Here is a 17,330-nt window from a genome sequence, read left to right as displayed (position 1 = left end):
ATGTAGCATCCACATTGTGTTTAATTGTTTCTATCTCTTTTTAACTTATCATCTGCCCCCTGCGAGAAGACATATTGGCCCATATGCAATTAACTTTTTTTCCTGAGTTATCTCCTAGGAGATAATTTTTATATTCTCTTTAAAATATATTTTCAGCATCTTACCATTAAAAAAGTACCCTAAAGTTGGTGAAAAATTATCAAAATTATTTGTAGTATTTTCTTGCTTTCTGGTGGCTTCAAACACATTTTATTGACAAGTTTCAAAATATCACCTAGGAGAAAACTCAGGAGAAAAAGTTAATTGCATATGGGCCATTGTGTTACTTAAAATTGTAACTGTATTTTGTTGTTTTTTTCTCTAATAAAAAACTTATTGAAACCAAAATACAAAGGCCCCTTTTCTGAGATAATTTTTATAGTTATCTAAAAAAACATTTTAGCACTTAGAAAATGAAAAAGTACTCAAAAGTAGGTATAAACATAATATCAGACTTAGAGTGACACTGAAGCAAAAAGCAAAACAAAACCCTATGATCTAATGAATTGTATGTGTAGTACGGATAATTAATAGAACATTGATAGCAAAGAAAAGAGTCTCATATTTTTATTTTCAGTTATAGAGCTGTTTTTCTATAACATTACATCATTCTCTAATATTTGCAGTTTTACAAATTACACTCTGTATTTTAAATGATGAAAAATAGCAGAGCTAATGACCCTTTGAACTTCCTGGCAGTAAAACCTTAACCACTTAAGGACCGGGGCTGTTCTTTGAGATCTGCGCTGCGTGGGCTCTCCAGCCCGCAGCGCAGATCGTGAGCAAGGCAGGGCGATCAGACTTCCCCTCCTTTTTTCCCCACTAGGGGGATGACCTGCTGGGGGGGTCTGATCGCCGGCGCTCCGTGTGGCCGAGCGGGGGGGCTCTTCAAAGCCCCCCTCCGTAGCGTTTTCTGCATTCCCTCCTTCCCCTTACCTCCCTCTTCCTTATTATGTAGGATAGGCTTCAGCCTATCAAACGACGGTGATCCCCGGCCAATCAGAGGCCGGGGATCGCCGATCTGCCTCACGGCGCTGCTGCACAGCAGCGCCGTATGATGTAAACAGTGGGGATTTCTTCCCTGCGTGTTTACATTAGGTGTGCAAGCCGCGATCGGCGGCTCGCACACTGTTCACGGAGACAGTCTCCGTGAACTGACATGGAGTGGCCGTTTCCATGTAATAACCACTTAAACCCGCCGCCGCCTATCGGTGTTAGGCGGTCCTTACAAGGAAGAGACAGCTTGAGATACATGCTTCAAAAAATAGCATTGCTCTCTGATTAAGTTAGTCAGAGAGGTCAGAGAAGCTCTTTTGCATAGATAACAACTGAAGATTCTTAAAGCGGATCCGAGGTGAAAAACTAACTATAACAAGTAACTTATCTACATATCTTATCTAAAGTTTAGATAGTTTACACAGCAAATCTGGCTGCATACAGCTTCAACAGTTTAAGATGATTTATTCCTGTGATACGAGAGCGGCCATATTCTGTTTGTTATCATTACACAGCTGATCTGCAACTGCATCTCCACCCCTCAGCCTGTGAAAAATTCACTCCCCCCTCCCCTCTGCCTCTGAAATCTCTGACTAGTAACCTCCTCCTCATCCTGCCCAGACTGAGCTCCCATAAGCCCTTGCTACATGGGTCTGAGTGCCTTGGCGTTTTGGAGAAGCTGTGGGCGAGGCTTGTTTAGTTTATAGGGAATTAGAGTATTAAAAAAAAAAAAAAAAAAAGTATTCGGCTTGAGGAATGCCCTATAACCTATATGTAAGGAACACAATTATGCAATGTATAAAAGTTCATCTTGGATCCACTTTAACTTCCTGTACTGGGAGCAATATGAGACTCATATCTGTGCTGCTAATGTTCTATTCCTTAGCTGTACTACACATACAATTCATTACCTCATAAGTTTATTTTCACTTCAGATTCCCTTTGAGTATTTTTTTTACATGGTTGTAGCTTTAAAGATATTTTATTTGTAAGATTTGAAAATATGTTCTTGGAGAAAACTCAGGAGAAAATTTAATAGGATATGGACCTAAAAGCATTATTTTATACAGATCTCTTGCAAATTGTAAAACAAATGCTGAAATAACTTGTTTGATACAATAAGGGACAATGCTTTTGCTTAGTTAGCTTTGTTAACTAAGCCCAGTATTTTATTATTAGTAGTATTATTATTATTGTTGTTGTAGTATTACAGGAAACAGTATGATGGTCCAGTTGGGGGTGTTCTACTAAGACCAGAAGGTCAGCCCTGTCTACATTTGTCACTATCATAACTAGTGGTTGCTAGTCCTTACATTAGCAATACTCAGACCAGTAGTATCACTAGCCTAGTCCTTACATTAGCAATATTCAGACCAGTAGTATCACTAGCCTAGCCCTCTCATTAGCAATATTCAGACCAGTAGTATCACTAGCCTAGCCCTCTCATTAGCAATACTCAGACCAGTAGTATCACTAGCCTAGTCCTTACATTAGCAATACTCAGACCAGTAGTATCACTAGCCTAGTCCTCTCATTAGCAATACTCAGAGCAGTAGTATCACTAGCCTAGTCCTCTAATTAGCAATACTCAGACCAGTAGTATCACTAGCCTAGTCTTTACATTAGCAATACTTAGACCAGTAGTATCACTAGCCTAGTCCTCTCATTAGCAATACTCAGACCAGTAGTATCACTAGCCTAGTCCTCTAATTAGCAATACTCAGACCTGTAGTATCACTAGCTAAAATCATCTCATATATGCTTAGGCTTTCACATTTTTGGATTAGTGTAAGGACAACTACAAGTGTACAGCACATTTCAGTACAGATAAATACCATGTATTGTAGACTATTGTGAAAATGCAATGAGGCAAATCCAACTTACAGGTCAGTTCAATGGCTTTCCGGTTGTAGGATCTCTTTGCCTTGAAATTCACGACAATGTCTGAATCATCCGAATTAACAAAAGCATGCCTAGATAAACAAAATGAAAGCATTGCTATTTAAGTCATGCAGAAACACTGGCAATATTTAGCTTGGTGTGCAGCAAAGCTGGGCTGTTGTCACTTACTATACACACAGGCATTCTATCACAAGTCTTTTTATGACAATTTGGCTGTGACTCAGATTTATTCACACACCTCCACCATACATAGCTGAAGCAAAATGTTATTTCAAATTCTTGAACTGGATCTGTCTGCCTTAAAGTCATATAGTATACTATATATAAACATAAAAACTGTCATTAAATAGCTGAAGTAGATAGGTCACAATGATTATAATGTCCTCTTCTACTATTTATGTATGTTTATTATGGCAACCACCACATCAGTGCAAAGAATAGTATGTGAACTGTAAGGCTGGATACACACTGTACTGGTTGAAAAACAGATCCTGTAAAAACGGATCCATTTTCGATTTAAACGGATCAGTTTGGTACACTGGGCATCAGTGTTTCTGTTCCGTTTGCTACTCGTTTGGTAGCTGTCACCACAGTCCTCCTCCACCATGGCCGCCATCCATTCAGGTCCTCCACCACTGCTGCCTCCATCCATTTGGGTCCCTGCACTCTAGAAATGCTGGTGTACCGATCCCAGAGTATTATCATAAGCATCAGGCTCCCAATGGTTTTAAAAAGCCCATGGGAATCCTCTCTGAGCACCAAGGAGGATTTTCGTTGGTCCACTACTCAGTATACCAATGAGAATCCTCCCCGGGAAGGGACGATTCCCATTGGTCTATTACAAACCAATTGTAGCCTGATGCTTCTGATGGGACTCTGGGATTGGTACACCAGGATTTCTAGAGTGCAGGGACCCAAATAGACAGTGGCAGTGGCAGCTGAAAACCTGAATAGACGCGAATGTACGCAGCAAGCAGCCATCTTTTTTCATAGGCTAGCAAATTTGTGTTCCACTTGACAGAACAATTATAAATGGAATGATGTAAATGGATCCAATTGCTTTTTATAGGATCCGTTCAGATCTGTTCCATTCAGTTATGTTTAACGGAACATTTTTACCGGCAATGCTAAAAGAGCCTAAAACATAAACAGTGATCCAACTGTTGTGCTTGTCTAGAGCAGGGGTATTTCTGCTGAACTGAACTGAAGGAAACAGAAAAGCAAGAGGCATTTCTGGGACAAGTTGATAAGGAGCTTTCTGGTAACTGGCTCCTAGTGAGGAGCTATGGGACCCCAATGCAAGTTTTTCAATATATAAAAAATGATTTGGAGTAGCAGAACCTGCCAAGGATAGCCACAGAGTCAGCGACATGTAAGCAGAGGAGGGGTGCACTTAATTAATTATTTTTCACTAAAAATACAGCACTTAAACTCTACTTGGTTTTATCAATATGATAATTATGAATAAGTCCCAGATCAATATGATCAATATTGTCCACAGTTGCCTATAATATCAGGCCACAATAACAATATCAATATACAATAAGTCTCTAATCCAGGTGCTTCAAAGCTGAGTCACTTCAATTATTTAATATGTATACACCATCAGATATCTGATGGTGTATACACTTTATTAATTATTACCACTTTTTAAAGCACATATAAGGGTGATCATTAGTAACATAGCACTAATGAAAAGCTAATACAGTGACTAAGGGATGGATTCTGGTGGCCCCCTGTAGTCCAGGGGCTCCAGTGTAGTCGCCACATCTGCATCCCCTGTTGCTACACTGCTGCTGGCCCTTCAGGAGATGCAACAGCCCTTTATGCAATATTCTGCTTTGTAGGTACAGAGGCTGAGCCTCAGTGATGATGCAGTGGCCCACCTCCAAAAGCCAGTATAAACCCGTAGGAAGCCCCAATGGGAAGTCCTCCCAGAAACTTTTGAGGGTGTCACTTTATATACGCCGGGCAGTTGGGGAGGGGTCCACCTTTAAAGTATTTGGGGGGAGGGGGGGGGGGAGTCGGGGAGAGAAGGCATAAAAAGTATAGCTAGGCTTTAAAGAGGAACTGTAGTGAAAATAACATACTGAATAAAACTGCTTATTTTTTACAATATTCGTTTATAGATTATTTAGTCAAGTGTTTGCCCATTGTAAAATCTTTACTCTCCCTGATTTACATTCTGAAATATATTACTGGTGGTGACATCTTTAGTTCTCCCATGTTATCTGTATGGAGTGTTCATTACTGAGAGTTCTATGCACAGAGGGAGATACTGGCTGCTTGGCAGGTGGAAAAGCCATTATTTCCCACAATGAAATGAGGTCCACAGATAGCAAACTGACAGGACCATGGTCATGACAATACACTGTGGGAGGGGTTTCACCACAATATCAGCCACACAGAAGCCCCCCCCTCCCCCCCCCCCCCCCGATGATCTATTCTGAAAAGGTAAAGATTTCTGGTGGGAAAGGGGTCATCAGCCACTGCTTGGGATGAAGTTCAAACCTGGGTTTAAGTTCCTCTTTAAATCACCTGATCTCCAAGGACAATGGAATCAGAATAGCACTTTTTCAACATATTTTATTTTCCTGGCTTTTCACTGACATTCCAAACTCAAGGTCCTCCACTGATACACGGACTGTATCAAGTTGTGAGTCACAGAAATAACAAGGGGAAAGCAGCTGCTATTGTTCCCAGTTGGACTTGAGTCATGGTTAGAAGTGACCTCCAAACCGGATGGCAGATTATATACTGCTGAATAACAATAATGTTACATATTTTTATCCATTGTTACCACTTATGCTCAAAATAGCAAGTAAATAAACCAGGTAGAGGAAAAGGAATTTGCTTTCAGTTACTGGGAGCCGCTAGTTTATGGGAAATGACAAGAGATGATCTACATCCACAAATATTCTACTGCGAGCCACACTTTGCCAAACAGCACCATGGTAACGCTTGTCACACTAGAAGTTTTTTAAGTGGCCTTTTTGTGAAATATTATAATGACTCCTGATTTTTGTTTTATTTATTTATTAGGCTTAAGTAGTAAAAAAATATATATATTTTTAAGTTATTTTTTTAAGTTAGGAAAACTATGGATGCCTAACCTTAACCATATTTCAAAAAGGTCTGGACACCTTTAAGATTATAGCAACCAATATCAAATCGGTGCTGAGTCTAGCAACCAGGCTCATATAGAGCCCTACAAAGTCAAAAATATATACAAGTGACTCGCACACCAGCCAGGTGCCAGGAATATATACCCTTCAATAGGATTAGATTCCTTTAAAGAGAATCTGTATTGTTAAAATCGCACAAAAGTAAACATACCAGTGCGTTAGGGGACATCTCCTATTACCCTCTGTCACAATTTCGCCGCTCCTCGCCGCATTAAAAGTGGTTAAAAACAGTTTTAAAAAGTTTGTTTATAAACAAACAAAATGGCCACCAAAACAGGAAGTAGGTTGATGTACAGTATGTCCACACATAGAAAATACATCCATACACAAGCAGGCTGTATACAGCCATAATTTTGAATCTCAAGAGATCATTTGTGTGTTTCTTTCCCCCTGCAGCTATCTTCCACTGAAGTGTCAGGCTGTTTCTTCCTGCAGAGTGCAGACAGCTGTGCCTGTATGTAATTCCTCAGTATGTGAAAGCCCAGCCAGCTCAGAGGAGGATTTATCCAGCTTGTAAAAGATAATAGAACAGAGAGAAGCTGCACTAATCTAAATATCACACAGGCAGTGTGCAGAGAGGGGCCTGGATGGGAGAGTTCATAGCAGAACCACAACACTGAAGAACTTGGCAGCCTTCCAGACACAGGCCTGACAAGTCTGACAAGAGAGAGATAAGTTGATTTATTACAGAGATGGTTATAGTAGAAAGTGCTGCAGTAAGCCAGAACACATTATAATAGGTTTTGGAACTTGTAGGATGATAAAAAACAGGATGCAATTTTTGTTACGGAGTCTCTTTAATATGGGGTCTCTGTTATAACATGTGCATCTTGTTTCTTAGCTCTACTGCTCACTACTTTGTATGCTGTTTGCCATGTATTATTGCACAATTTTTTCCCAGTGACTCCATAAAGTATTGATGTAATTGCCACTATCTGCGGTGGTTGCTGGCATGTCACTTTCTTTGACTATGTAAATTGTCATATAATGTGGTCTCTCTAATTATGTGAACTGCAATATATTGTTGTTTTTACTGTACTCAATACAAACGTTTTGCATTCATCTCCTGGCTGGTGTGCAAGTCACTTGCCTAACCTTAACCACCCACCCACCCCAGGCTAACATTAACCCCCCCCCAGGATAACCTTAACCACCCCCCCGGCTAACCTTAACCACCCACCCCCAGGCTAACCTTAACCACCACCCCCCCCAGGCTAACCTTAACCACCCCCACGGCTAACCTTAACCACCCACTCCCCCAGGCTAACCTTAGCCACCCACCCCCCCAGGCTAACCTTAACCACCACCACCTCCCCCCGGCTAACCTTAACCACCCACCCCCCAGGCTAACCTTAATCGCCACCCCAACCCCCACAGCTAACCTTAACCAACCACTAAAGAACCCGCTATTTGTAGCCGTATTGCATTGTGGACGGCACATGTCATCTATCAGGAGACATAGGCCGCCAAATTTTCCACCATTACTTATATGTCTACGGGTGCTTATGGCGGCGCGCAAACTTCCACCACTAGCGGGGCCCCAAATTTCCTGCTTCTTTTCCCCTTGCATACGAGGACTGTCACCCACTGGAATTGGGAATCGTTCTCTCAGGCAACAGTTCAGGACTGATTTTTGTATGTCACTACCCTAGAAAGTAACAAGAGTCCGAGGCGGTCTATATCAGCTGCCCTAGCTGAGTTTAATCCAGCGTGTGTATGTAGTTTAATGCGGGGAATACACAATGAGATTTTTTAGTTGATTGATACTGTCCGATCTTATTTTTGAACGATTTCCCGATCGATTTTCTTATCTTTTCTTATCAATTTCCACTCACTTCTTTTGAGAAATCGATCAGAAAAACGATCAAAAATAAGATCAGACATGTTGGAAATTATCTATTGAACCATCTATCTGCTGAAAAAAATTTATGGTGTATTCTCAGCATAAAAGATGCTTAGAAATATTGCTGAAAACGGCACTTCTGCTATTGAAAACAAAGTGTATCTTTGGGTGAGATAAGACTTTTATCACACTTACTGCTATGCTAACAAAGATAAGCAGCCTTCTCAGTCATCTTTTGTTTTTCAAAATAACATTTTCGTCCTTGTGCTATAATGTAAATAATCTGTCTGTCTGGTTATCTCCCTTCAAATAGGGGAATGGTGAGAGTGTTCAATGCCTGGTACAAACCATGCAATTTCCCATCAGATCGACTGGTCGAATCGATAATTTCCAACAGGTCCGATCAGGTTTCTGATGGTTTTTAAGATCATTTTCCGATCACTTCTGCACAAAATCAATCGGAAATTTGATTGAACACCTGATAGGACAGGTCTGTCCCTGTCCCATCAGACCTGTCAATCTGATGGGAAATTGCATGGTGCGTACCATGCATAAGCTGAAACACTTAAAACTACCTCTTGTGCGAAGGAAGCTGGTCATGGATGTCTTTACCAAAACTGTAGTGTGTGCATGACCATTACGCAAATCAACCCCAGTATGGGCAAGATATTTTCAGTATTTAATTGCTGAAGGCTAGCACCCACATTACATTCCCATATTTGAACCTCCAGTGCATAGCCAAGCACCGTTGCCAAAATAAATAACAAATGACCAGACAAATCAACATCTGTCAGATGATTATAATGGCCAAATGGTGTTAGCATGTATAATCAGCCTCCTAGAATGTGTGTGTATACCTGCAAAAATCAAAACTAGCATTTTCACTGAGGTTTTTTTTCAGCACAAATTTCAAACTTACCCAAATTCTGTCTCTTTCTTCCTTTTAATGAGCATGACTGAGCCATATGTCATCAGCAGCAGGATCATTAAGCCGCATATAACGCCCAATAATATCAACAAGGGGCTGCTCCTTTCAGATCCTGGTGTTGAAGAAGTTGCAGATGCTAATGAGCCTAGAGAGGAAAATAAAAAAAAATGTTTTTTAAGATGCTTTATTATTTTATTAGACCTTATTAGCTGCTAAATAGCTGTTCCAGTAATAAAAACGATAATAATGCATTCACCTATACTACAGTGAAAGCTATATATGAATTAGTATTTATGATATTAAGTGAAGTTATTACTGGCAATTTGTAAAATTGAGGTAAAAGAAAATATGGGGGAAAAAAATCTCTGTCTTACCCAATAATATGCTTAGTAAAGCATTAATGACCTCGGCCAGTAACAGTGACTAGTTTTGACCTGATATTAATATATTTACTGGTTTATATGAGAAGAGAAACAGGATGTTGACTCATTGCAGCATATTCACTAACTAGCGGTAAAATTGCTATGCGCTGCCTATTTATACCTGTGACGTAGCATGTGTTGCACAATTAGCGTGACCCATGTTACTTAAGGTGGCTACTAACAATCCAAATTCTAGCGAAAAAACGTTTGAGCGATCAGAAATTCTGATTGGAAGTGAAATATTGAAATACATCGTTCACTACACCATCAGCGAACCAATCATTGCTTCCTATCTATCACAACCAACAGGAAAATCCAAATTTTGGTTCGACGAAAATTCATTCGATGTCATTTTTTTCACTCATTCATAATCGATTGTGTCCACCAACGGAGATTATTTACAACCAATCCAATCAGAATTTCTGATCGCGCAAAGGATATTTCGCTAGAAATTGGACCGTTAGTGGCCACCTTTAGCGTAATGCACCTTACATTAGCAAGGCGGACTTGGTAACGTGAGTTTACGCAAAGCGCACTAAATAAGTGTCATAAGTACTAGTAAAACTGCTGTGTGGTCAAGCTGTCAACTGCACTCCATCAGTATTCATCAAGCTTACCTTAGTTTTTGTGAGGCCACTTTCATATTAGGGACGATTTTGGCTGTTTTGACGCAATGGCCATTGTGAGGCCATTTTCCAAAGTAGAATGAAAGTCCATAGACTTTCATTTTACCTTTCACATCTAACGCTGTATTTTTCTGCATTGTGGTTCGACATTCCCCGGAGCTTTTTATCGTGCAACGATTGCATTACATGTTTCAGTGAAAGTCAGTGTGAAACATAAGCTCCGAAAAGAGTGAGCGTTATCAAAACGTTTCAACACACGCAGTTACAGCTCATGATCAAAAAATAATAAAATCACCTGCATTTTCCTATGTGCTGTGACAGATAGAAAACGCATCCTTATTTTGGTAAATAGGAGCGCAACGCACCACAACGCATAGAAAAACGCATGAAAACGCAGCTATCAAAACGTATGCTTTGATCCGTCACCAACGCCGTTTCAGATGTGAAAGAGCCATAAGGCCAGCCAAGAGACACATCCCTTTCAGATCTGATCATAGACAGATCTATCTGATAGAATCCTTCCATACACAAATGAAATGTGTGAATAGTACTGTCTATTTGTATGTGCTTTTAAAACGCATGCAAACATATATAGTGTAATCTATAGCTGGCATGAGAACATTAAACTGCAAGAATGAAGTGCAGCACGGATCTATGTTCATGGCGTTTGTTAAACAAAGGTGCAATATCTCACCATCACTTGGAATGAGAATCGACACCCCTTCGCTGAATGGTCCATCGCCTCCCACTGTGTAACAGGCCACGTACACGGTGCACGTGGCATTCGTGGCTTTAATAGGAATAACTGCTGAAGTTGCATTCAAAGTTACAATATGTGTTACATTCTGTAAAACAAAGAAAAATAACCTCAAAATATTGCACGCAAATTGCCCTGTAAATATATAAGGTGTGAACAAGCTGAGCATAAGTGATCCTGCATTACCAGCCTGAAATTACTAAAAAATCCATGAAATCAGGTGATATGAGGATATTGGTATCTCCTCCAGAATCTTAAAAAGGGGCTCAAATTAGTAATGCAGGAATCCTTATTGATTTATCCAATTTGAGATAGTTTAACTACATTTAAATTGATATTGAAAATATATTATTTATAATGTATTCCCAGCTCCAGAATTAAGCACTAAAGGGGAGCAAATTTACAATATAAAATGTATACTTAACTGCAACAATCTTGTTCATATAGCCACACTCCATTCTTTGCTGCAAAGAAATGGTTCCCTGAAGATCTGTACGCTGTCAATCACCACTTTCCCATGAATTACACCTGGCTTTCTCTCTCATCCTACACCATGGCTCCCCCCACCCTCAGTGATGCAGAGAGAGAATAAGTACTGGAAAAGCCCGGAAACCCAGACTATTCATCTATGTTACCTATACGATCATGTCAATGGCACATGGCCAAGCAGTAAGTAGGGAGGATATACACATAAGGAATGTGGCTGAAGAGCAGTCAGGAGAGGGACAATAAGAGGAGAGGGAATGGCCAGGAAATCACAAAATGTCTGGCTCACTCCGGTCTTATTGAAAACGTAAGTTTCTCCCAGGAGATAATTTTTCATCTTCTGCTCTAAATAACTTTTCAGCACTCTGCAATGGAAAAAGTACCAAAAAGTAGGAGAAAGGGTAGTGTCAAACCTATTCTGAGTATGTTCTTGCTTGCTCGTGGCTATTTACATAAGATGTCATTATATCACCTAGGAGAAAACTTAGGAGAAAAAGTGAATTGCATCTAGCCCTAAATATCATAAATCAGCAGCTACACAAATTTGGGTAGCATCGATAGGTTCAAAACTAGCAGGTGCAGCTGTCCAGCCGATTCTTTATTACAGTTCTGTTGAGATCTGATAAAACATTGAGTGATGCAAGGTGGTAAAAGGGCAACCCAAATGTTTTCTGATGAGGGTGAAAACAATCGAGGGACAGATAAAGCTGCTATCCTGTAGCCATAGTGGATGGTGGACATAGCTTTGGATAAAAGCTTACAATATTGAAATCTGTAGGTAGGCATTTGGCATTTAGAGAAAATAAGTGTGGCCATCCAATGCCGAGACAAATAAACCCGGTGGCAGGGTGCCTATCTGTTTTAATTACATGATATGGAGGAAAAGTCTGCTTTAGTCTGGAATAACTTCAATTGTTAACCTACAAGAAAGAGAGAATTCTCAGCTTTCAAGTCTAATTTTATACAGAATGTTGCAAAAGTGCATGTTAGGTTTAGTAGAAGGCAATGTCCTAAGAAGAAGGCAATGTCCTGAGGACACAAAGAGGAAGTAGTTCTGTGCAGGGCTATCATTACCTAAATGTAGCCTAGCATTCCTCTGTCCACAAAAGCTAAAGACAGGCTTCAGAGAAGACAGAGTGGCCCATATGCAATTCACTATTCCTTCTGAGTTTTCTCCTAGGATATAACTTTTTATCTTCTTTTTTAAATAACTTTTCAGCACTCTGCAATTCACTCTGCAATTGAAAAAGTACCAAAAAGTAGGTGGAAAAGTACTATCAAAATAATTTTGTATATATTCTTTCTTGCTGGTGGTTTAAAAGGCATTTTCTTGACATACAGGTAGTCCCCGGTTAACAAATGAGATAGGGACTGTAGGTTCGTTCTTAACCTGAATCTGTTCTTAAGTCGGAACACTGTGCCATCTCTGTACCCTGTACCTCCTCTATGCCCTCCTGTGCTTCTAGTGTCCCCCTCTGTGTCACCTCTGCCCTCTGTACCTGCTTATGCAAGTTTAAAAGCCTTTTTTCTTTGAATTTTTCAAAATCTCAAAATTTCTCAAAAACTACAAGTCCAATTTGAAAAAAAAATTGACTTGTTCCCATGGAAACACAGAATTCATGCCGTTCGTATCGGCGGGTCATCCGTAAGTTGGGGACTACCTGTATGTGTGAAAATATCACATAGGAAAAAAACTTTGGAGAAAAAGTTAATTGCATATGGGCCATTGGCCCTTATTCAATTCACTTTTTCTCCTATGTTTTCAAACTTGTCAATAAAATGCATTTTAAACCTCCAGCAAGCAAGAACATACTTAACATAGTTTTGATAGTACTTTTCCATCTATATTATTTTGGTACTTTTTCAATTTTTAATAGAAGATGGAAAAATGATCTCCTAGGAGAAAACAGGAGAAAAAGTTAATTGCACAGTGTCCACTAAATGTGAAATTTATCACCGGAGTTTCAGAAATCGACCAATAACTTCACTTATTTAATAATGTTCAAACCACTAAAAGCAAACTGAGCAGATCAAAACCAACGTCCCTCCTCTGATTCATCACAACGTTTAGTTTCCACACCAAACAAATACTGTCATTACATTCTTGTTTTGTCAAGTTGCTGACACCTCCTGGGGTCACCCATACAAGATGTCCAAATGATCAGTAAGCACCTCTTAATGGACCACTATCACAAAAAAATTAGGTTTTCAAATAGTCCTTCTCCTCATGGGGGATTCTCAGTGTCTTTATTTTCAAAAGCATTCACTGAACGGCAGTTGCGCAGTTCAATTGCCAAAATAGTGTGAAAACTAGTAGGGAAGCTTGCCGACATCTTTCTATAGATCATTTCTAGGGAGTGCTTTTGTATAGAAAAAGTTAACTCTGCAAATCAGCCATGAGGAAATGGACTAGTCCAAAACCTGTCACATCTGTGAGATTTTTACTGCTTATTGTAAGTGACAGCAACAAAGGAAAAAGTAATTTATAGTAAATTTCACACTAGGAGAAATGTACATCTTATAAGTATGTGTACATGTGTATTTTAAATTTTACAATTTTACAATTTTTCTTGATAGTTTAAATAAAGTAGCACCAATTTCATCATAAGGAGGACCATACCCCTCACCTGTCACAGAGAATGAATCCATATAACAAAATCTCCACCAGCCCAAACATGTAAGCTTACTCAATACACATAGCTCATCACCACAGTTTAAAAATAAGGATATAAAATGCTTTGTAATATGTTAGTTCACATCTACACCTTCCCCAAAATGGCACAGTAATCATGAAACTGCATCTTCTCAGTATTATGAAGGAATAATAGAATTAAACAGGAACTTTAACCTCAGATTGAACTTCATCCTAATCAGTAGCTGATACCCCCTTTCCCATGAGAAATTTTTACCTTTTCACAAACAGATCATCAGGGGTGCTGTATGGCTGATATTGTGGTGAAACCCCTCCTAAAGTGTGATGTCAGGACCATGATCCTGACAGTTACTGTCTGTGAAGCTCATTGCATTGTGGGAAATAACGGCTGTTTTCCACTGCCAACCATCCATACAGTGTTTCCATTTGTGTAATGTTTGTTTACTGAGAGTTCTAGGCACAGACCTGCCAGTACTAAAGCTGTTGCCACCTGTGATACATTTCAGGATGTAAATCAGCAAAAGGAAAGATTTTACAATGGACAAACTCTGAGTAAGTAATTTATAAATTAATACTGAAAAAAAATAAGCAATTTTATTAATTATGTTATTTAAACCATGGTTCCTCTTTGAGGCCTTGTACACATTGCGTTCCGTTCGTGTGCCCGTTAGTGTTGGGCGGTTTTCGACGCGGTTTTTTTTTATTCCCGGCGCTTGGGTGGGCGATTTGTTTTTGTACTAAGCGATTTTTTTTAAGCGTTTTTCCAGAGCGTTTTTTTTATTCAATTCCTGACGCAAGTCAAGAAGTGAACTCTTTGACCTGGAAAAGAATAAATGCAATGTATTTATACTTAAAAATGCGAACGCAATCACTGCACAAAGCGATTTTGTGAGTGTTTTCCATTTTTCCTATACCTTCCATTGAGGTGGAATCGCTCTGACAATGGTACACGCACTGCTTTGCTAGCCGCACAGCGCACGACCCGCGCGCTGATATGAACCTTCTCATAGACATTCATTGCCCACGGGGTCGAGGGGCGTTTTTAAAAACTGCACGCGGGCGAAAAAAAGCCAAAAACACCTGCAGTGTGAACAAGCCCTAGGGGTAGGAACACACTAGGCAGAATCGCATATGCGTTTTCCGTAGCACATAGTGGAAAACACATATGAGATTCTGCCTAGTGTGCTCCTACCCTAAAGCGGAGCCGAATATTAACCCCCTTGTCGTTCTGATTCTTTCCGGATTTTATGGTCTAAAAGCGGTGCCATTTTTTTGCACCCTTTCAGACACTAAAACCTGGAAAAAATCATGCTGCCAGGGAAATCTGCAGCAGCCCAGCAATCACTCACCTCCCTGGCTCCAGCGCTGCAGTTAAGCCTCCATCCTCCGGGTGGCAATGCAACTCTAAAGTGAAATTGCCGGCTGTCGTCATGACGACAGCCAGCGATCTCACCAGCAGGAAGCAGAGCCCCGGAGGAGAGGAAGAAGAATGCCAGCCGACATCGGGATCCCCGGGAAGTATGCATAAACGCTCCCGCTGCGCGCATTGCTCTGCATTCAGCCTCCGGCGGCTACCCTGAGCAGAGGTTGGGATCACTGCTCTTAGCTGCGGTTTTCCGCCCCGACCCTAGCTCGGGATAACCGCCAAGGAGGTTAAAAGAAAATAAAGTGTTTCACCTCTTTATCTTGGGCTTCTGCCAGCACCTTGCAGCCTTCCTGTCCCGTGCCGGTTCTCCACGATCCCCCACTAACAGCCGCCAGCTAGTTTCAGTACCATTGACGCGGCAACTGCGCATGCTAGAGAATGGAGGATTGTTGAGGACCGGCGTGGGATAGGGTGGCTGCAGGGGGCTGGCAGAAGCCCCAGGTAAGTAAAACGCTTTGATTTTTTTTTTGTATTCAGTTCCGCTTGAAGTACTGAGGGAAGGTGGTTAAAATTCAGTTCATAGTATAGGTTACTTTAAGTAAATCAGGGATACGTGATAGGCTAAGGGTAAATTATTATTTGTTTTTAAAGAGACTATTCAGTCAAAATTACACTTTCCAAGGTACCTCTTCTAATAGAAAGTTATAATTACCTGCCAGGTCTGAGCCCCATGTCTGTCGGTCTAATAAAATTTCTCTGCTACCCATCACGTTTTTTTCTGCTACGTCAGTATTTTTTTTTTTACACACTCAAGCACAGCAGGATAATTTCTCTACTGCTTTGTCACCCTGTTTTCTCTCGCGCATGCGCAGTACATATCAGCTTATGCTGCTGATATCTCCGCAGCTACACTTCCTACACTCCCCACATTTTTGGGGGTTGGAAGGGACCTCCTAATCTATGTCTGTGTCACATTGCAGCCCCATTGATTCCAGAGATATGGCATACGAACCAATCTTGTGAACCAGCGGGGCTTAGGGGCTGTTTGTCACAGAGGTATTTTTGGGGCGGGGAATCCACTCCATACACTCAAAATTTGGGGTATGTAGGAGGCCTACATTTTAAAGGACACCTGTGGCCGCGCAGGGACAAAACGATCCTCCGATCCCCCGCCACTGCTCACTTTATTTACCGCCGACTTACTAGTTGATGTCACTGCGCCTGCGCGGCCCTGGCTGTGCATGTCCTCGCTCCTGGTCAGGTTGCCGGGAGCGTCCTGCGCAGGCACATTATGAAATGACCTGACCATGTTCCATGTCCACTGCATGGGGTGCTGAAGAGTGGTGTGCTGGAGAATTTAGGATTCAGAATTAATTCTCTCCGAATTTGAACACCAACACTATCAAGTACCAGAAATATTTCATACATTTCATTGGCATGGTCTCCTATGTGTTCTAATACAGTCCATTACTGATATTTATCTCTTACCAGCGGAGGAAGGGGAAGCTCTAGGTAGGCTGATTTGTGTTGACTGCTACTCCTCCCTGCCTCATATACCGTATTTTTCAGACTATAAGACGCTCCGCACTATAAGACGCACCCAGGTTTAGAGGACAAAAATCGGGGGAAAAAAAAATCTACTAAACCTGTTGCCTCCATGGTCCAGGGGTGTCTTATGTTAGTCCTGGGAAACGTGCATAGTGTGTGGAAGCAGGGGGAGAGGGGAGCTCAGTGACAGGGGAGCCAGTTATTACTCCACGGTTTGAGCTGACTGGGATGGAAATGGGAAAGTAGGAAAGGGAGATCCACAGCACACATGGATTAGTTGAAAAGCTAGTGCACACACAGAGTCAGTGCAGCATATAGTGTGTCTGAGTAATCAAATACTTACATATTGCAAAGCCCTACAAATCATGTTCAAAGTTGCTGCAGTATAAAAAATGAAAATACAGTGCACATTTTAATAGAGCCATGTACAAAAAGTGAAAGTATGCAGTAGAAGTGGTAGGGTGTAATGTGCAGTGTGAGAGCCACTCTGCCAGTCCTAATTACATGTATCAGTAAGTGTAGCAAGGGTGAAGTTGGGAAAGAGGACAGGATCCTTTTTTACTTACAGCTTTTTTGATT

At 40.8% G+C, this 17,330-nt stretch overlaps 1 protein-coding gene across 2 annotated transcripts in view; it reads right to left on the bottom strand.

Annotated features, from left to right (window-relative positions):
- Nucleotides 1–17,330, bottom strand: part of MERTK (MER proto-oncogene, tyrosine kinase) — a 172,216-nt gene that overhangs the window by 52,915 nt on the left and 101,971 nt on the right. For both annotated transcript variants that reach the window (XM_068232287.1, XM_068232288.1), the window contains exons 11-13: nucleotides 10,636–10,786; nucleotides 8,885–9,038; nucleotides 2,920–3,008 (exon numbers count right to left, since the gene is read on the bottom strand). In XM_068232287.1, coding sequence (XP_068088388.1) covers nucleotides 2,920–3,008; nucleotides 8,885–9,038; nucleotides 10,636–10,786 — 394 coding nt within the window. The remainder of the gene's footprint in view (nucleotides 1–2,919; nucleotides 3,009–8,884; nucleotides 9,039–10,635; nucleotides 10,787–17,330) is intronic.

Source organism: Hyperolius riggenbachi, chromosome 4 (genome assembly GCF_040937935.1).
Source record: "Hyperolius riggenbachi isolate aHypRig1 chromosome 4, aHypRig1.pri, whole genome shotgun sequence".
Classification (NCBI taxonomy): Eukaryota; Metazoa; Chordata; class Amphibia; order Anura; family Hyperoliidae; genus Hyperolius; species Hyperolius riggenbachi.
Note: the sequence above shows the minus strand (reverse complement) of the source record. Positions and strands in the feature narration are given on the sequence as shown.